Source organism: Trichosurus vulpecula, chromosome 3 (assembly GCF_011100635.1).
Source record: "Trichosurus vulpecula isolate mTriVul1 chromosome 3, mTriVul1.pri, whole genome shotgun sequence".
Taxonomy (NCBI): domain Eukaryota; kingdom Metazoa; phylum Chordata; class Mammalia; order Diprotodontia; family Phalangeridae; genus Trichosurus; species Trichosurus vulpecula.
Genome location: NC_050575.1, coordinates 176,790,751 through 176,812,118, shown reverse-complemented (window position 1 = coordinate 176,812,118; position 21,368 = coordinate 176,790,751). Strand labels below are relative to the sequence as shown.

Sequence of the window (21,368 nt, the reverse complement as noted above, 5' to 3'; positions counted from 1 at the left end):
CTAATCTCCTAGAAAAACTATGTACATTTCTTCCATTCTTCTTTTACTTTTCAAACCTTTGCATTCTTCCCTATAATCTCATTTTTCAACTGGAATTGCTCTCTCCAAGTTGGCAATGACCAGGTGGTCACTAAATCTGATGGTCTTTTCTCAGTCCTCATTCTTCTTGAGCTCTCTGCAGTATTTACACTGTAGACCACCCTCTCCTCTTGTATACTTTCTCCTCTCTGGGTTTTGTTACCACTGCTCTCTCTTACTTCTCCTCTTGGCAGTCTGATTACCCTCAGTTTCTTTTGCTGGATTTTATCCATATGACACCTGATAACTCTAAAGGTATCCCAAGATTTTGTTCTGGGTCTCTTCCATCCTCTCTCCACACTCTCCCTCTTGATGACTTCATCACATCTCATGGACTTAATTATCACTTCTATGCAGATGACTCCCTTCTCTATTCAGACCTAGTTTCTCTCCTGAATTCCAGGTTCTATAAATCAAAAGCTTATTAGACATTTCATATAGATATATCCTAGAGTCATCTCAAACTGAATGTTTCCAATACAGAATTCTTTATTTTCCCTCTACCACCCCATCCATCACCCTCCTCCCCCATACCAATTTCCCTGTTTCTGTCTAGTCACCCAGGTTTGAGACCTAGTAGTCATCCTTAACTCCTCACTCTCTCCCACCCCATATATTCAATAAATATTGCTTAAGTAGTGTCAGTCAGTTGCTAAATCTTGTTGATTCTACCTCCACGACATCCTTTGCCTTTATTCCCTTCTCTCTACCCACATAGCTACCACTTTACTTTAGGTCTTCATCACCTCTAGCTTAGTCTCCCTGCTTCCCAGCCTTTCCCCTCTCCATTCTATCCTCTACACAGCTGCCAAAATAATTTTTCTAAAGCATATAACCCCCTACTTTAAAAAAATCTAGTGAATTCCTATTAGCTATAAGATCAAATATAAGATCCTTGGTTTGGCACTTAAAACTCTTTTCAATGTGGCCTGAGTCTATCATTATGGGCTTATTATACATTATTTCACTGAATTCTAGAGTCCAGACAAACTTGTCTATCTTGTCTGTCTGTCTTGGCTTTCATGAAGGCCATCCTCCAAGCCTAGAGTACACTTCTTCCTCACCTCCATCTCTAAACTCAGCTTAAGAAGCATCTTCTATATGAAGCCATTCCTGATCCCTCTAGCTGCCAGTGCCTTTTTCTCCTACCCCCAAATTATGCTACATTTATTTTGTATATACATACACACACATATTGTCTTCACCTGTAAAATGTGTAAAGTCCTTGAGTGCAGGGACTCTCATTTTTGTTTTTGCATTCTCAGCACCTGACATGGTGCCTGGCACACAGCAAGAACTTAAAAATGATGGTTCACTGATTGAATATAGACTTCAGGAAAGACAATGTGTGTTATTCAAAGTCAAGTCTGGCTGAACATATAGAGACTCATCACCAGAAGGTTGTATGACAACAAAGAGGTTGTGGATTTATTTTGGTTATAGCAACCCAAGAAACTGATCAAAAAAGACTTATTGTGTTTATGACAAAATATGGCAATAAATGACAGTATGCAGGAATAAATCCTGCTTAGGAGTACAACAAAAGGCTACTTGCCTCCCAGGATCCACAGTAAAGGCCTTTATTGGGGTGAAAGGGTTGGAAAGGACAAAAATAAATCCAAAGCTTATGTGTTAATAAAGTATCTACCTTCAGACAATGGACATTTAAGTGATCTACTTTGCAAATGCAAAATCAAGGCCAGGAACAGAAAGTTACTTGGCCGAAGGAGAGCAACAAACGATGTCACCTCTAGAGTTGGTGAGTCCCCAAGGGCTTGAAGGTCAGCTCCTGAGGCCAAGATAACACACAGGGTTTTCTCTCAGAGAAACAAGTTTGCTCCTAGAAGATACTAACAGCTTAATTTCAACTCAGAACACTGGTCTATATGTGGGGCAGCTCTGGAACCTTGATTACAGTGAGACTTCAAATACTATGTGAGCCAACAGGAAACACAGCAACCTTTGGAGCCTGTGAGCTCTTGCACATTGCTCTGCTCTCCCTGGGCCGCCCACATCCCAGCTAACCTTTTTATGCTCATCAACTCCTTTATTTTCCTGCTGCTATTTGTTCTCTTCAAATGCCCACACACCAAAGAGGAAATGTAAGAGCTGGCCTGGTTCAAATCAAGTGCTTTCTGATATCTTTACTGAAAAACAAAATGCTAAAGAGCCAGGAATTTGGGGACTTGGATCAATCTTCCAGCTTCCATAAATTCAACAAAGGGAAAAATAATTCACTGAGTGCACCCAATTTTAAAAAATACATTATTTTAAGTTGTGTTGATAGGTGTCTTTAAAAAATTTTTTTTTAATTTAAGAGTTCAGGGGTCAGAATCTAGATCACAACCAGAATGATACGTTATATGATAAAGTGAAAAGAATTCTGGATTTGGAGTCAGAGGACTTGGGTTCAAATCATGACTCTGTTACCCTACATAAAGAGACTTGAACAAGTTGCTTTACATCTCTAGGCCTCAATTTCCTCATACATAAAATAAAGAGTTTGGCCTAGATGGCCTCTGAGGTCCATTTCAGATCTAAATCTATGAGCCTAGATCATTCTGGGCCTCAGTTTCCTCATCTGTAACATAAAGCGACTAGACTAGATAATCTCTGCAGTCATTTCCAGATGTCCATCTATGAGTTGGGGGCTAATGGGCTGAGAGGTCAGACTCCAGGCTGGCATACCTGTCCAGAGCTGCAGCTCCAAGACGTTGTTTGATGTTGTCACTATTCAATAGCAAGACTGGGCCTGAAATACAGGAATATCTATCAGTATTTTCTATGTACCCACATCACATGCAAGGGAAGGGACCTGTGCCCACCTTTGCTTTTTTTTTTAAATAATTTTTTTTCAGATCTGAATTCCCTCCCTCACCTTACCCTACCCATTGAAGAAGGCAAGAAAAACAGAACTCATTACAAATATGTATACTCAAGCAAAATAAATTCCCTCATTAGCCACATCAAAAGAAAGAAAGGAATAGAAAGAGAAACAGAAGAAAAATATGCTTCAATCTGCACTCTGAGTCCATCAGTTCTCTCTCTGGAGGTTGATAACACATTTCATTATGAGTCCTTTGGATGTGTGGTTGGTCATTATTTGATCAAAGTTGCTAAGTTTTTCAAAGTTAATTATTTTTACGATACTGCTGTTATTGTACAAATCGTTCTCTTCATTCTGCTCACTTCACTTTATGTCAGTTCATGTGAGTGTTCCTAGGTTTTTCTGAAACCATCCCCTTCACCATTTCTTATAGCACAACAGTATTCCATAACATTCATATGCCATACCTTGTTCAGGTATTCTCCAATTGATGGCTACCCTCTCAGTTTCCAAATCTTTGCCACTGCAAAGAGCTGGTATAATTTTTTTTTAAATATGGCTCTTTTTCCTCTCTGTTGAAGGTGGAGCCATGAACTCTAAACTTCCATTTAAGGAAGGAGTTCAGCTCAAACATCTCATTTCTCACCAGGCTGTACTACTTTGGAACATCTCTGACTTCTCAATTCAATTCAATAAACATTTATTAAATGCCTATTATGTGCCAGACACTATATTAAACTTCTCCCCCATGATCCAGTATTTGGTACCTCTTTGAGCATCATTCCAGCTGTGCCCCCCACCTCCACCTCCCCAACTTTTCAGCCTTGTTTTGTGTTTTCCCCCATTAGACCGTAAGCTGCTCCTTCCTTCCTTCCTTCCTATATTTGTATCCCAAACATTTAGCATAATGCCTGGCATATAGTAAGCACTTAATAAATGTTTATAACTATTAACTATTGGAAAGAGATAAGGCAGAAAAGCACTGATCACTCCATTTCTGAGTTTTATCCTTTCAAAAGGAAAAAAATAAAATTCACTTTTTCCCGCTTTTGATGGTGACCAGAATTAATGGGTAGTTACCAATTGTGTTAGGATTGGTTTCCCTTTCCTACTTAGAGCTGTATTTCTAGAGGAAGTGAACTATGCAGTAGCTTTAAGGGACAGAAAGAGATGCAGAATAGGAAGACTGTTACCAGCACTGACAATTCATGAAACTAGGTGTGGATTCAGGAGAGGAGAAAACAGACCAAGAAGACACTGGGCATTTAGACACACACACATATGCGCATACATATATATATATATATATATATATACATATATATATATATATATGTATGCGCATATGTGTGTGTATCTATCTCCCTATATCGTATGATCTTATATACCCAGATTAGGAGAACTGAACATGATTTGGATTTATAAACATTTATATAGTTAGAAAATGTGTATCAGGACCCTTTACCCAGCTAGGAAAAATACAGAGGCACGGTATTATGTTATGTCAATATATCTGCAGATATTCCACTTTGCAAAACTCCACATAAATTAGACAGGTTACCAGAAAGGTAGATAAATGAGGTTGTATCACATGTGTGAATTTTACAAGTAACAGGAGTACATACTCTATCGGGGCCCCTTTTCTCCTATATAGTCACGATTTTTCTTGTTAAACCAAGAACTGAATCTATTCATATCAGCCCTTAAAATCATGTTATACTTGTAAATTCTATGCGCTAGGCATCTGCCAAAGCTAATTTAACACCTCATATAAATTTGCCAGAAAAATCCAGGGGATGGGAGAAAGCCATTAAATTAAAAATCATTTGCTTTTTTTCTACTCTCAAGTCAAGAATCACAGATTCATGACATAGAGACAGGAGAATGGGAGGAGACCATGCACCCAGTGTAACATAGGAATAATTAAGGTAAAGAGAGGTCACCTGATACCACATCTTGACTAAAGGGGAAGAAGTGCTAGGAGGTAGTATAACAGAGCAGGAAGAAGAGTCCAGGTGTCCTTGCTTTCACCTCAGTGATCTCTTTTTACCACTTCAAAAAACACCATGAAAAACTCCCTGGCAATGAAAGGAATCACATTGTCTCCCACATTGGCAACCTCATACCCCCAACTCACAATAACATATCTCCAATAGAAGAATAAAAGTAAGCCTATTAATTAAAGAATATACTATTTAAAATGATGTGTTATGCATATAAATTTAGAGCATCAGATCCTGGAATATTTTTTCCAAGGGAAGTGGTAGAAGCTCCATCACTTGGGACATTTAAATCTAAACCTGACAAAACAGAAGATAACGTATTATTGGCAACTTCCTAAAGTAGCTCCAGAGAAGAGCTCTGTATAGCTCCATCAGTAACCGTGAGGATAATAAGATTTTTCAAGCAGGCAGGGGCCTGTCCCCTGGATCCTTAAAATATACCCAGGAAGAAGGCACATGACTAGAATTTTTCTTTTATTTACAAGGAAGCTAAGGCCCAGAAAGAGAATGCAAAACACTCATGACCACAAAGTAATTCAGTAAAGTGAGACACATAAACTAAAATTAATTTCCCTGCTTCATTTGAGGCTGCTGACCAACCTCTTCTGCTGGATACTCTGTCTGCTCCAGGTTTTTTGCGGCTCTGTTCTCTCCTAGTTGACTCTCTCTCTCTCTCTCTCTCTCTCTGTTTCTCTCTCTCTTTCCCTCCCTCCCTCCCCTTTTTTGTTTCTTCATCCACATCATGCCCTCTAACTGTAGGTATTCCCCAAAGTTCTGTCCTGGGCCCTCTTGTCCATCCATATGCTCTCACTTGTTAATTCCATCAGCTCCCATATATTTAACTAATGTCTCTATGCAAATGACTCCCAAATCTACATATCTAGCCTCAGTCTCTCCCCTGAGCTTCACTCCTAGATCACCAATTGCCTATTGGACATTTCAAACTCGATGCCTCAGTGAGATCTTAAAATTCATCATGTCTAAAACTGAATTCATTATCTTTCCTCCTAAACCCTCCCCTCTTCCAAACTTCTTTATTTCTGTCAAAAGCACCATCATTCTTCTAGTGTCTCAGGTTTGAGAACCCAGCATCATCCTGGACTCCTGACTCTCCCTCACCCCATATGATCCAATTAGTGGCTTAACCTTGCCATTTCTATATTTACAATATTTCTTGCACCAGACCTCTTCTCTCTACTCACACAGCTACCATATTTGTTCAAGCCAAAATTACTGCAACACCCTCCTAATTGGTCTTGCTACCTTGTATTTCTCCACCCTATATACACTGCTGCCAAAGTAATTTTACTTAAGTGCAAATATGACTGTGTGATTCCCCTACTCAACAAACTCCAGTGGATTCTAGATTTAAATATAAATTCAGTCCTCTAACTTCTAAAGCCCTTTACAATCTAACCCCAATCAGCTGGCCCTGGTAGCTAAATGGCACAGTGGACTGAATGCTGAACCTGGAGTCAGAGAGACCTGAGTTCAAATCTAGCCTGAGACACTTACTAGATGTGTTACCCTGGGCATGTCATTTAACCTCTGTATGCCTCAGAACCTTCATTTATAAAATGAAAATAATAATAGAACCTACCTCCCAAGATTTTTGTAAGGATAAAATGAGATAACATTTGTAAAGTACTTGGCAAACCTTAAAGCACTATGTGAATACTAGTTATTGTTATCTTTCTAGCCTCATTGGACATTTGAAGGGGAAGGGAATAAGCATTTATATAGAGTCTACTACATGCCAGGCACCAATGCTAAGCAACTTACAAATATCATCTCATTTGTTCCTCACAATAACCCTGGGAGGCAAGCCATTTTATTATTCCAAATTTACAGTTGAAGAAACTGAAGGAGATAGAAAACTGAGGCAGACCCTGCCCATGGTCACATAGCTAGTGTCTTTTTTTCTAAAAAAAAAAAAAAAAATTCTTTTTATTTTCAGTTCCAAATTCTCTCCCTTTACCCTACTCCCCCAACCACTGAGAAGGCAAGAAATATGATAATCTTTGTACATATCCAAATATATATTTCCACATTATCCAAGTTGAGAGGGGGGGAAGCAAGAAAAATAAGAAAGTGAAAAAAATATGCTTTAAACTACACTCAGAGTTCATCAGTTCTCTTTCTAGAGGTAGATAGCATTTTTCATCATGAGTCCTTTGGAACTGTCTTGGATCACTGTATTGTTAAGAGCAGCTAGGTCTTTCATAGTTGAATATTGTTACAATACTGTTGTTACTTTGTACAATATTCTCCTAGCTCTGCACAATTCACTTTGCATCAGTTCCATATATGTCTTCCCAGACTTATTTGAAACCATCCTCTTCATCACTTCTTAAAGCACAATAATGTACCATAGATAAACACGCACATGTATTATTAAACTTACATGTATGCTGTATATGTTTTTATATGTACTTGTCTCCCCATTCAAATGTAAGCTCATTATGAATAGGGATTATTTCATTCTTTGAAACTGTATCCCCATCACCTAGCACAGTGCCTGGCATATGGCATACACTTAATAAATACTTATTGGTTGATTGACTGAGGGTCATAATTGTAAAAGGTAAACGAGCAATGACTTTCTGACTTTCAGTGTGTATGGGGCCTGATAGCTTGTGGAGTAACCTGTACTTTCACAAAGGTAGCAGTGGCCTCTCAGGAACCAGTCCAGATAGCTCTGTAGTGGACACTCCACACTCACTTGGTACTTCCTGAGCTGGGAATGTGTTATCTGTGAGTGTGGATCAAGTTATCTGCATCACTTAGAGTTGTTACCAGTTCTACCAGTCTAAAAAGCTCATTACTGGGAGACTGGTTATAGTGTAGTTCTTAGAGGTGTGTTAAAAGATGATCACAGTTTCTAATCTTTTCCCTCTCCAATCCATCCTTCTTCATACTACTGCCTAACAATCCTTCTTAAGCAAAGATCTGGTCATGTCACTATTTTGCTCAAAAGTCTTTGTGGTTGTTCAGTTGTGTCCAACTGTGACTTCATCTGGGGTTTTCTTGGCAAAGGTACTGGAGTAGTTTACCATTTCCTTCTCCAGCTCATTTTACAGATGAGGAAACTGAGGCAAACAGGGTTAAGTAACTTGCCTGGAGTCACACAGCTAGTAAGTGTCTGAAGCCAGATTTGAACTCTGGAAGATGAGTCTTCCTCACTCCAGGCTCAGGGCTCTATCTACTGTGGCACCTATCTGCCCCCCACCTCCAATCTTTAGTGGCTCCCAATAAATAAAGTTCAAACTCATTTTCCTGGCAATCAAGGCCCAATATGTCCCCACCCTACCTTTCCACCCATGTTTCACATTACTCCCCTTCACACGCTCTCGGCTCCAGCCAAAGTGGACTGCTCCCTATTCCCTGAAACACAGCCCATACTCTCTCATTCCCACAACTTGATTCACACTGTTTTCTATGCTTGCAATGTCCTCTATCCTTTGCCTCACTTCTTTTGCAGTATTTCTACCCATCCTTTAAAGCCCAACTCTACTACCACCTCTTCCAAGCTTTCTCTGAAAGCTGTAGTGATGGTCACCCAGTCTTGGGGCTCAGAAAGCCCTTTGCTTTTCATCCCTATAATGAGGCTGCTGGTGGCTCAGTAGTTAGAACACTGGGCCTAAAGTCAGGAAGACCTAAGTTCAAATCTAGCATCAGGTATTTCCTAGCTGTGTAACCCTGAACAAATCATTTATCCTTTAACTGCCTGGTAAAATGGATCCACTGGCAAAGGAAATAGCAAACCACTCCAGTATCTTTGCCAAGAAAACCCCAAGTGGGGTGACAAAGGGTAGGATATGACTGAACAACAACAAACAAACCCATTATACAATATTGTGTATTATAGTTATCTGCCTTTATATCTTCTCATTCCCTTACTAGTAATGATACCAATGATAATAGCTAACATTTATGTAGCACTTACTATGTGCCAGACACTATGCTTACTAGACTGTAAGACCTGTGTCTTAAACTAAACTTTTTTGTTTCTCATAAAAGTGTTCTGCATGTAGCAGAAACTTAAAATGCATCCTGAATGAATGAATACTGGCTCTGAACACCTTCTCTAACTCTCTCCTGTCCCATCTTTCATACCTTCAGTATGATTCTCTTTTGATGAAACAGCTATGATAGCAGCTAGTCAGAAGGATGATATTATGAGGCTTTGCATTATTACCAGGCTCAGCAATGACTTGATAGGGTAAGGTTTTAGGTAGCCCTGAATTGCAATACATAAGGGAAAAGTGCTTCTCAATTCTAAGAGTTGAAGATCCTAACTCTAGATTCAGAAGGTATCTCACAGACTATTGGGTACAACTTCCTCATTTCACAGATGAAGAAAATGAGGCTCAGGGAAGCTAAGTGACTTGCCTAAATCAGAAGGCCTGAGTTCCTGTACCAGGTGTTAGTGTTTTTGTTAGAGTTTTGCTATTTTTTTTAAGTTAACAAGTGCTTCCAGCTCTGTTACTTACTAGTTGGGTGACCTTGGGCAAGTCACTTTGAGCCAGAGTTTTCTCATTTGTAGAATGGGGGAAATAACATTTATATTATCTACTTCACAGGGTTACTTTATTGAGAGGAAAGTACTTTATGAATTTTAAAAGGAATGTGAGTCGTAATGAGGATATAACACAATAAAAATATTTTAATTCTTTAAACCTCTTTCTGCAAAATGGTCACTTTGTTCATCTACTTGAACCAAATCCACATATTTAAAAGTGGTTAGGAATTATGAAAGAGGAAAAACATATCTTCAGTGCTCAAGGGAAGCCTCTAGAAATGCCTGCTTTCCATTGTGGAGGTGAAATCTGAGATGAGTGGCTTAAAAAAATGGCAATGAAGGTCTCCCCAGAGGCAAGGTAGGGGAAGAGAAAAGCAAGGGCTGATACATCTTCTAAGTCCTATATACTGGCAGGCACAAACAACTGATGATTTAACAAAAGTCTCTGAGTCTGAAATTTGGAGCCCTGTGTCATTAATATACAAGAACCTCTTCTTACCTCCTTGGGCTACCAAAGTGGGGGGGCACAATGATAGCTAAAGAGAATTCTCAACTCTTTATCCCCTGAGAAGTCTTACAACTCTTCCAGATTTGGGGAGGATTGTCTCATTTTGGCAGGCATAACTTTTCTTAAGTCAGAGGCCTTCCCTTGGGCCTAATACAAGTAGTTCTGGGCATATCTCAGCTATTCTATAGAACATACTGGAGTCAGAAATAACCAAAGCATTTACCAGTTCACTCTACTTTCCTAAAAATAAAGAATATATTCTTAACAAAGACCAGAAGCTAAAATTATATCATTTAATCATCACAACAACCCCATGAAGTAGGCAGCACAAGTATAACATCCATTTAACAACAGAGGAAACTGAGGTTCAGAAGGGTTAAGTGGCTTGTCCAAGGCCAAAGTCAGTAAATGGCAACTCAAGATCTGAATCCAAATCCTGACTCCAAATCCAACGTGCTTTCCATTGAGCCATAGTCGCCTGTTTTAAAAGCAAATCTAAAAATGCAACTGAAAAAATTTAAAATGGGACATTTGTATGATTGTGGCTAAGACCTTTACCCTCCCTGGGCCTCTGTGGTCTTATCTGAAAAATGGAAAAGGGCAGGTGAGAGAGCCGGAAAGGCCCTTTCCAACTCGAAAATCCTATGATCCTTTTTCTGGGGTTCACTAGGGCTAGGAGAAGTCTCTCTCTCATTTCTCACTGTTTTCTGTGTTCAAATATTTTAAAAAATGCTTATCAACTAATTGATAAGTTCAGGGTGGGTAAAAGGAAAGCAGCTATAGGAATCTGAGGTAACACTTGTTATCTGTTGTCCACATGGAGACTCTTTGGGGAAAGGGGCTATGATGAACATCCGTTAGTGCAGGGGGTTGGCTACTGGGAATCAGTTCTTCAATCTGATCTTAAATGATACTGAGTGAGGTTTGTGTCCAGGAGCAATGAAACCATTTGTAAAATGGTTCCTAATCATCTGTATGTTTGTGCTTCTGTGAACACTGACACCATGGCTGGCTAAGCTGTGAGAGTTTTCCAGACGATAGGAAGTACAATTTGATATCAAGAAGGAGGTTTCTTGCTATATATCTAGGCAGAACTCTACACTAAAGATCAAACAAAGTTGGGCCTATCATATAGGTTTGCTTTATTCCACCAGAGACAGAATTGATTTGTTATGGTCTTATTTCTTACTTGGTTATGCCTCAGCACCACTCAATAAGGTTTACTCTGAAAGGCTGGCATATAGGGTGGAGACGACAGTTAAGAAAACCACTAAGATAGGTTTGTTGCTAACTACAGTGTTCCATTTGGAGGACAATAAAAAATGGTCCCTTTCTCTGCCATGAGAGCAGCCTCCAGATTTCCATAAGCAAACAATCTACTGTTCAAACCTAGCCTTTGAGGTCCCAATCCAGCACAGCTTCAAGGAGGACTTGGCTACTAAACTCAAAAGATGTAGCCCTTGGAACTCCAAATTCATTGTTTCTTTGGGGAATACACAACAGTGAGATAACCTCACAAGTTATCTTAAGTATAAGGCTACAAAGTGCAAATGAGAGACTACCGTATAACAAGATAATTCCAAACTGTGCTTCTGACCTTTCATATTCTTCATAGCTTTGTTGGTAAACTGAGTAATAACCCTCATCACCACACTTCTAATAATTAATGAGATTAGGATTGTAAAAGTAATAATCCACTTCAGAGATAAAGTGCCTGGGGTCAGCTCCCAAAAGTGGAATAAGGACTGTGACCCTCTGTATACTGCTGGTTTCTCTTGGGATTGGGGGTAATTTCTGACTAGTGGTCATTTGCTATCCCTAGATTCAGCAAGATGCAATGGAAAAAGTCCTATGTTTAGGGCTGAATTTGAACCCTGGCTCTGTTTCTTATTAACAGGCTGATCTTAATAAAGGAAGTCACCTCATCTATGTGGAACCTGTGTTCCTTATCTATAAATGAAGAAATTGAACTCTAGCACTTCTTAAACTGTGGGTCACGACCCCATATGGGATCACAACCCACAATTTACAAGTGCTGAAGAGGTCATGAATGGAAAAAGTTTAAGAAGCCCTAGACTAGACAACCACTGAGGTCCCTTCCAGCTCTCTCAATATGCAAAGCAATGATCTCAGAGTGAGGTACTGTAAAGCATCTGTCCCCAGTACATACTATCAATCCATCCTTAGCTTCCATATTTTCCAAAATTCCACAGAGCCAGGAAATCTCACCTTAGGCCTTGGGGAAGAAAAGAAGAGGAGGCTTTAGCAGTGAACTGCTACACTGTGTGTTTCTGTGAAAGCTGAAGAACATGGTTTACAAGGAAATAAGGCTAAGTTGTTTATCAGATGAGGTCAATAGGATGCTTGAGAGACTGCATGATTGGGATTTTCCTTTGAGCTAAGGAACAGCACTTGAAGTTGGGAAGAATTAAAAAAAGAATTACCTGCATCAAATCTAAAAATAGAAAACAACAATGTCAAGAAATTAGAGAAAAACTACTATTTTCTCTCCTCCTTCCTTAGATCTGGAGAAACCAGGCAAGAATCCAGAAGTACTGAGTATACTGACTTCTGCTTATACCCATAAGCAGCACAGGCTCCAGGATGTGAGCAGGGAATGGGGGTGGGGGGTAGGGAATGAGTCTCTTGATGAAAAAATTAAAATATTAACAGCCAAGCTTGATATATATCTAGCACCTTCTTTCCCAGGTTCAAAAGTGCAGCATAAGCATCCTCAGAGAATGATTTAATGAGCAGGAGAAAAGGGGCATAATAGAAACAACATACTTTTTAAAAACATGAACTCTAGCTGCATTTGCGATGACTCATACTGAAATACATGGTGAGCTCTCTCCTTTTATAGAATGGAAAGGATCTAAGGAGCCAAATCTCTATCTCTGGACACAGGGTAAATGTACCTCTAGTTTGTTTGAGATCATAAAGATCATTTATTTTTGGTTCAATTTGCCCCTATTTCATTCCATCGGAAATCTGGAGTAAAGAGGAGGAGAGGCTAGGATACAATGGCAAGAGGGCTGGTGTCTAGGCTGCCAAACAAACAAACAAGCAAAGAAGAACAAAATGGTGGGTTTTTTTAAAGCTACAGTGGGTGACAGAGGAGGATCCAAGACTCAATAGGACTATAGTTGGAAGGAAAATGGAGCACTGAAGATAGACAAGACAGAGGAGACAGAGACCATCAATTCTTATTTGGCTTCTGTCTTCTCTGCCAAGGAAAATTACCTTCACACTGGGAAGGAGAGAACAATGAATGGCTAATAGGAAACTGATCCTTAGGAGAAGCAAGGAAATAGAAGAGAACATATCTATTTGCCCTAGATAAATTGAAGTCATCTGGCCCAGATGAATTGTGACATCCTGAGATCCTGAAAGAATGGTGGATGAAATTGCTAAGTCCAATGTCAATGATTTTTGAAAGATCTGGGAGAGTGAGAAAGGTGCTATAAGTTTAGAAAAAACCAAATATTGTCCCAATTTCTTAAAAAAGTAAAAAACAGTATACAAACTTTTGGTCAGTGAGCCTAATTTTGATTCCTGGGAAAATTCTAGAACGAACGATTAAAGAAACGGCTAGCGAACATGTAGAAAAGGGAGCAGTGATCATAAGGTGTGGTTTCATCAAGAACAGACCATGCCAGAAAATAAAATTTTTGATAGGTGAATGAACTTGTAAATAGGGGAATATTTTATATTGAGCTTACCTAGATTTTAGCAAAGTTTTGATAAAATGTCTCATATTATGGTTGGAGAAAAGATGGGAATGTATGAGCTAAACATTACAATTAGGTGGATTCAGAACTGGATGAACAGACAGACCCTGAATAGTTGAAAATGATTTGATGTCAATGAGACAGACTATCTCCAGTGGTATGTCCTAGGGATCACATTGTAGCCCCGTTTGCTGTTTAACATTTTTATCAGTGACTTGGATAAAGGCATTGATAGCATACTTTTCAAATTTATAGATGCCACAAAGATGGGAGAGAACCCTAATATAACAGATGAGAATCAGGATCCAAAAGGAGCTTGACAGACTGGAGCATTGTTTAATCTAGTAAGATGAAATTTAGTCAAGTAAAGACTTACGTTAGGATACAAAAATCAGCCTGACAAGTACAGGATGGTGACGTATGGTTAGATAGCAGTTTGCCTCAAAAAATAGGCAGGGAGACGCTCCAGCAGAGTAGGACCACAGACAACTGAAAAGAATCTTAAAAGGCATGCTGTCCAACCCCCTCATTTTGCAGTTGAGGCAACTGAGGCCCAGAGAGGTTAAGTGACTTGTCCAAGTCACTTGGACATGCAGTTAGTAAGGAGCTGAGCTAGAATTCAAACTCAGGCTCTCTGACTCTAAATTTAAGGTTCTTCCCATTACACTAAACTGTCTCAAAGATTTGGGGTTTTTCTGTGAACTACGAATTGAACGAGTTAGCAATGTGGTGTGGCAGCCAAAAAAAGCTAATGTATGTGACCTCTACCTTTACCTTAACAGAAGATATAGTAGAGGTCAGGAGGGAGTTTATTTCAGGCAAAACAGGACAAAAGAAGAGAGATGTAGAGTTCACTTCTTGGGACATCTGGTAGGCCAGTTTCACTGGAATATATAATGTGAGTGAAAGAGAGTAAGAGAAAACAAATCTAGAAAGGCAGGTTAGAGTCAAAATGAGGAAGACTTTAAATCCCAGGGTATGCAGTTTGCATATTATCATAGAAGTCATAGGGAGCTAATGAAGAATTCTGAGCAGGAACATGACGGTCAGAACTGTGACAAAGGAAGACTATTTTGGCAGCTGTAAAAAGAATGAATCGAGAGTGGGTGAAAGCAATGAGATTAATTACAAAATTATTACAATAGGATCTAATCTGTTAGAATGTAAGTTTCTTGAAATCAGAGTCCATTTGTTTCTCATTTGCCTTTATATCCCCAATAGATGCTTAATAAGTTATTTTTTTCTAAGCTCCAAAACAGAGATTGCATGTGACCTCATTGGCAAGGATGATAAATAGCTCATGCCATTTTCTATGTGTAGGTTAGTTAGTCAATAAACATTTATTAAGTGCCTACTACGAGCCACTGTGCTAAGCACTGGGAATACAAAGAAAGGCAAAAGACAGTCCCTGACTTCAAGGAGCTCACAATCTAGTGAGGGAAGATAACACATAAAATGAAGCTGGAAAGAGGAGGGGAAGTGTAGAGGGAGGGTAATAATCCAGAGGAGTGAGGCTGGGTGAGAAATGAAGAGATGATCCTTAAGTGGCAGATAGATACACCATAGGTTGTGGTGCCTAGTATTCTGGGGTCTGAATACACTGTTTGGTCCCACAGCCTGTAACAATTTGGATTTATAAAAAATACCTTCTTTGCCATAATTCTATGAGTTGAATCATTCAAACTTTATTATCCCTAGAGCCATTCCTCAATTAATAGTGAAAGGATAGGAATAGGCAGTTTTCAGAATAAGAAATGAAAACTATCAACAGTCATATTTTTAAAAATGCTCTAAATCACTAATAATTATAGAAAAATGCAAATTAAAAGAACAAAGGCATCACTTCACAGCAATCAGATTGGCCAAGCTGACAAAAAAAGGACAAGGACAAATACTAGAGAGAACATGGGAAAACAGGTATACTAACGCACGTGAACTGGTCCAACCATTCTGGAAAGCAATTTGGAACCATGCCCATGGTGCATATTATTTGACCCAGCAATACTGATACTACGCCTATTCCCCAAAGAGATGAAAGAAAAAGGAAAAGGACTTTTATGCACAAAAATATTTATGGCAGCTGTTTTGTGGTGGAAAAGAATTAGGGAATAACTGAACAAGTTATGGTATATGAATGTAAAGTAATACTATCGTATTCTAAGACATGATGAAAGGGAGGATTTCAGAAAAACCTGGGAAGACTTGTATGAACTGATTCAAAGTGAAGTGAGCAGAACTAGAACAATTTATAAAATAACAACAATATTATAAAGACATACAATCATGAAAGACTTAGGAATTCTGATCAATACAATGACCAACCACAAACCCAAAAGACTCATCATGAAACGTTCTGTCCACCTCCAGATAAAGAGCTGATGGACTCGGAAGCATGTCTGAAGCATGTTTTCTTTTCTTTTCTTTCTTTTGGACATGGCTAATGAGGGAATTTATTTTGTATGACTATACAAATTTGTAATGGGTTTTGTTTTTCTTGCCTTCTCAATGGGTGGGGAAGAGAATTTGTAACTAAAAACAAAATAAAATTGAATTTTAAAAAAATAACAGGAAAGAAAACAAATGATGTCATCAGAAAAAGGATTTGAATCCAGGACTCTTGCCAAAGATAAGTCCTTTTCTTCACTATATTTCATGCTCTTACCAACCGGTTAAGTGGACTCTGGTTTCCTGAAACTCATGCCTCAGACTCAGTATAAATAAGACAGAACAAAAGACACCGGAAGAAACCCACAAGTTGTCAAAGAGGTAGCAGCCAGCTTCCTGGTTGGCTTTTTTGTTTTTTTCTATTTTACACCACCATATGGGAGCCCAGCTCCTTTCTCTTCTCAAAGTGGTCCCCATTTAAAAAAAAAACTTTTTAAAACCATAAACTGTATTGTTCATTGCCTAACACTTTCAACTCTGAATCTTTCTTTTTCTGTCCTTCTGAAATTATCTAGGCTTTTATCATCTTTCTCTAGATAAAAGACAGCACAACCCATTGTACCAGCTGTTGAAGGTGCTGCCAATCTTTCTAATTACTGGAAAATGAAATAATCATGTGTTCTGCCTTACTGCTTTCTCTCAACTAACTGGAATAGATTGGTGTGAAATAAAGAATGGCCCAAATAATCTTAGAATTCTCCCTCGAATTATTCACCTGCACAACAGACACCGAGACAAGTTTAAGAGAAAGGAGCAACTTCAAAAATAAAAAGGTTTTTCACAGCTAATTAACAATAACATCATTTATGTTTATATTGTCCTTCACTGTTTACAAGGTGGTATGATTAACACTGTAAAGATGTTACTCTCCTTTTAAAGATGAAGAAACTGAGGTTTAGGGAGGTTATTTCTCCAAATTCATACAACTAGTAACTCGGAGATTTAAACCCAGGAACTCTCATTCTAAATCCAAGCCAAGTCCTTTTGAAGTACTAGTAGTTTGGCTTTAGTGACTACTAGAGAAACTGGCTAAATCCATATGGAGGACTAGGCAATGTGAGGATTTCAAGACTTTCCTTCTTTTTCTACAAAATGCAGAAAACATTTCCCAAATTTACCCTGTTCCTCCTCCTCCCAAAAAAAAGGCACTTCTTGGAATCAGCATTAGATTAGGCATGGCGATTAGGCACTCCAAAACTAATCAGTGTGAAAGACAATCAGGCTCATCAGCTACTGGGTCAAAAGAATGAAGCAGGACTTTAAGAACTTGAATAATGCCAAGAAAGGAGGATAAGTGGAGGGCTGGAATGGAATGGGGGTCCTTGAATGGAATTTAGATTAGTTTACTAACTTTGAGGCATCAGTGTTTTTTTGGCTAAGTCAAAGAAAAATTTGCAGCCATAAATTATTGATTTCAAGCCACTGCTTGAGGTTTTCCCCTCTCAGTTATCTATCAGTACCCATCAGTAATCATCTATCACTGATTAATCTCGGTTGAATGGACAGAAATAGGCTGGGGGAGGAACGTCTAGCACCCCTTCTCTCTGTAAGGTTCGAGGTACCAGCCCCTATGTGAAGTTTAGTAATGGCAATGATGGCTTAACTATATGCAACACTAGTCAGCAGAGAATAAGAGGATTCTACTAAAGTTCTAGTCCAGTACCTCACTGCAGGTACTCTTGGTTTTGTTTTTGTTGTTGTTTTAAGGCAGACTGGTGATTTCAGGCAGACTGGGCATGAACTCTGCAATTTAGTTTTGGGGAGTTGCCTAGAGCAATGAAAAGTTGAGTAACTTGGCCAAAGTCCACAGACAGTATGTCTAAGCCTTGAACCCAGGCCCTCCAGGTTCTTCCACCAGCTCTCTATCACTGAGCCCCACAGTGGCCTCTCCAGCACTTCCAGTTGTTAGTAGCCACACCAGCGGAGCACCAGCTCTGGTAGGTGAGTACTGACCCAGCAGTGGTCTAGTGATTGTGTCCAGTGACTGTGTATCTACTGTCTGAAGACTAGCCTTGCAAAACATAGAGAAGCTCATTATCAAAAAGTTGGCCAACAATAGAGGAATTTTTTTTGGCCTCCACAATTACTAAGATGTGGAATCACAATCTGCATCAGTTAAAAGGGTATCTATATGAATGAAACAGAAGATCTCTTAATGTACTGAAAAAATTAAAAAGAACTAAACAGCATCATCTCTCCTCCTTTTATACCTCTAGACCAACTCCTCAGAGCACTAAGAAAAATAGTAATTAAACACTGGCTTGCTAATTAAGATGGTGAACTCATCTCGTCTCTTTCAACAGCTGATCATTATGAGCTACAATTCTACTCCACACAGAAACAGGCCCTCTCGACTTCCCAGGCTCATTTGGGACTTGATGGGATGTGAACAGAAAATGCTCCTACTCTGGTGATTTTACCTCCCTTTTAGATCTGGATCTTGCTCAGACATGTCCATAGTAAATTATGAAGTATAAAACTATTTTCTACAAGTCCTGTCTTTCACATGGATTCACCCCCATCTAGAAAGGCCCTTCTCTCTAAGGAGCTATGGACAATTTTGGGACCTGGGTCCATCTATTAATGTTTCTTCTGATAAAGGAAAGCCTAGTGGAACTCTATAGAAGCAGAAATCCTGTATTTGTGCAGCAGGACTCATAGAAAACACAGATTAGTGTTTCAAATACAAATAATACGGCCCAGGTGATGATTTAAGATGATTAACGAGATAAATAACAATGACCTCTCTTCCCATTCTTTATCTGGTCAAATTTTGGCAAATTCCAGAACCATCACTGATTGTTACTGAAATCCTCTGACCCTAAGCTCTTCTTCCTTAATCTTCTAAGCCTCTAGAGGAGAGTGTATACTCATCAAGTCCAACCAAATGTTTATTCTTTAAAAATCTTAAAGACTTCCATGGACCCCTCACCAATACATATGAACCCATGAATCAGCAGCTCCCTTAACCTCCATACTACCCCTGCTGCTGCACATGCTTTTAAGAGAGCTTTTATGAAACAGACCCAGAAACAACAGACCACAACAGTGCAGTGTTCCATAAATTCTGACACCAACTATTGGAGTAAAGATTCCTTATTCAACAAAAACTTCCAGGACAACTAGGAAGCATTTCACAGAAATTAGGTTTAGACCAACTTTATACATTATACACCAAAAATAAGTTCAAAATGGATAGAAAACTTGAATATAACAGGTCATAGTATTAAAAAATCCCCTTTTGGGATTACTTGGCTGAACATTTGAAAAAATTAAGTAATGCAAAGGTGTTTTGATTAACAACAATAATTAATAACCTTAACTTTTATGATGCCTTATAGTTTTTAAAGTTTATGTACACTTTTATAATAATATTAGTTCACATTTTTATATTTCTTTACAGATTCAGAAGTGCTTTTCTCACAACAGTTCTGCAAAGCAGGTCATTAAAGTATTATTACATATAGTTTGCAGTTGAGGAAACTAAAGGTCACAGAGATTAAATTATTTACTTAAGCTGTACATGGTACTTAAGTCTGATCCTAACATTCCTGTGAGGAATGTGAGCAAATTCGAATTCCTGTGAGCAAAGATTTTATCCTCATTTTACACAGGAGGAAATTGAGGTACAGAGCACTTATGGGACTTGGTTGAGCCCAATAGTGGCAGAGTCAGGATTTGACCAAGTCTCCCTGAGGTTAGCCTGGTGCTCTAGTGCATCACACCATCTCTTACCCAGAAAGAAATCTACCAACACAAAACTTTTTAGAGAGTTCTGGTGCATTCTATTACAAAATTTAAAAAAAAAAGAAAGGAAAAAGAAAGAAAGGGGTTATAAACCATGAAGAAACTATGGGTTTCGCTTAATATTCCAGATTTTCAATCCAGCTTCTTCACTCACTTTGAGTATGACTATAAAACTTCCTTTCTCTTGGGCTCATTTGCCTGCTGATCTGGGCTCCTTATCCTCAATTCATGCTTCACCTCTGCATGTAGACAGACCCATGCATATGAGGACCCTGACTCAGGTCACTGATCCCAATCATTAGGGAAGGAGAGAATCTGCCCAAGTCTAGTCAATCAATCAGCGTCCAGGCCTGAATGAGAAAAGCCAGGGCTCCTGCCCTCATTCTTCCCTTTGAGCTCTCCCCAAGGCGTCATGCTCCCGCTGCCTAATATAGCAACTGGCCCTGCAGCCCAACTCTGTTTACGTAGAAGTGGCATCTTATTTTCAGCAGAGACAGGAATCAGAGCTACTTGAGTGCCACTGCACAAAGCTTGGGGTCTGAGCTGAACTGTTAATAAGGCCTCACACTTGGATAAAAATAGCCTTGCTCCATGCCATGTAACATCAACATATAGAAAGCCAATTGTTCTCTAAATTGCTCAAAACTGGTATCACTGTAGTAGTTTCCTGGGCTCAAAAGTACCTTGAAGCAAGTGAGCTTCCCTGTGCTTAATGCTAGGGGACAGAGTTTTCTTTAAGGTGGAAAAGTCCCCAGAGAGAAATAGAACTGCATTCATTAAATGGACAAGAGACATTAATAAACCAAAAAGTTTTAAACAAAGCCCAGGCCTCGCCATTTGGGAACTCATATGGAAAAATGAGAGAACCCCTATTGAGACTGGGGAGAAGCAGAAAAAAAATATTTCCTGTTGCTCTACTGGGACATTTTTCTCAAGATGTCTTGTGTTCTTGTTTTTGATAGGAAGAGGAGAAAAGGAAATCAAGAAGCGGGACAAGAATGGCAGTAGGAAAAGAATATGCATTTGTGATTCTGAGAAACAATCTGTTGATGCTTCCCAGAAAGTATGAAGGGAAGGAATCCCAGGCAATGCTGCCTATCTGAAGCTTCTGAGTGCCCATGGGTGTACAATCTCTGGGACCAGGGAAATTAACTCCATTATACCCCTGTACAATTTACATAGGACAGATCAGCCACATAGGTAGCTGCAAGTACTGCCTTTAAGTCTGACAAATCTCTCCAGGATCCTCTCATATTCTATTCTCTACCATACAGAGATGGGCTAGGACGGTGGCTGTATTACAAGTAAGCAAATCAGTCAAATGGAGAACTGTAAGCTCTACCCTGATCCCTCCAGGACCTCAAAGATCAGCCCTTATGCTAACAGGAATCTAAGGGGAGAGAGCTTTAAAGAACAGAAGGCTATCCCCTCTAGTCTCCAAAGAGAGCATTCTAGTCCAAAAAATGTTCCATTGTAAGGGATTTTCCAAAGAAATGACTCACAGAAA

General features: G+C 39.2%; 1 protein-coding gene across 2 annotated transcripts in view; it reads right to left on the bottom strand.

The window, feature by feature from the left end:
* Positions 1-21,368, bottom strand: part of PNPLA7 (patatin like phospholipase domain containing 7) — a 208,029-nt gene that overhangs the window by 41,266 nt on the left and 145,395 nt on the right. For both annotated transcript variants that reach the window (XM_036748628.1, XM_036748627.1), the window contains exon 23: positions 2,767-2,830. In XM_036748628.1, the coding sequence (XP_036604523.1) occupies positions 2,767-2,830 (64 nt within the window). The remainder of the gene's footprint in view (positions 1-2,766; positions 2,831-21,368) is intronic.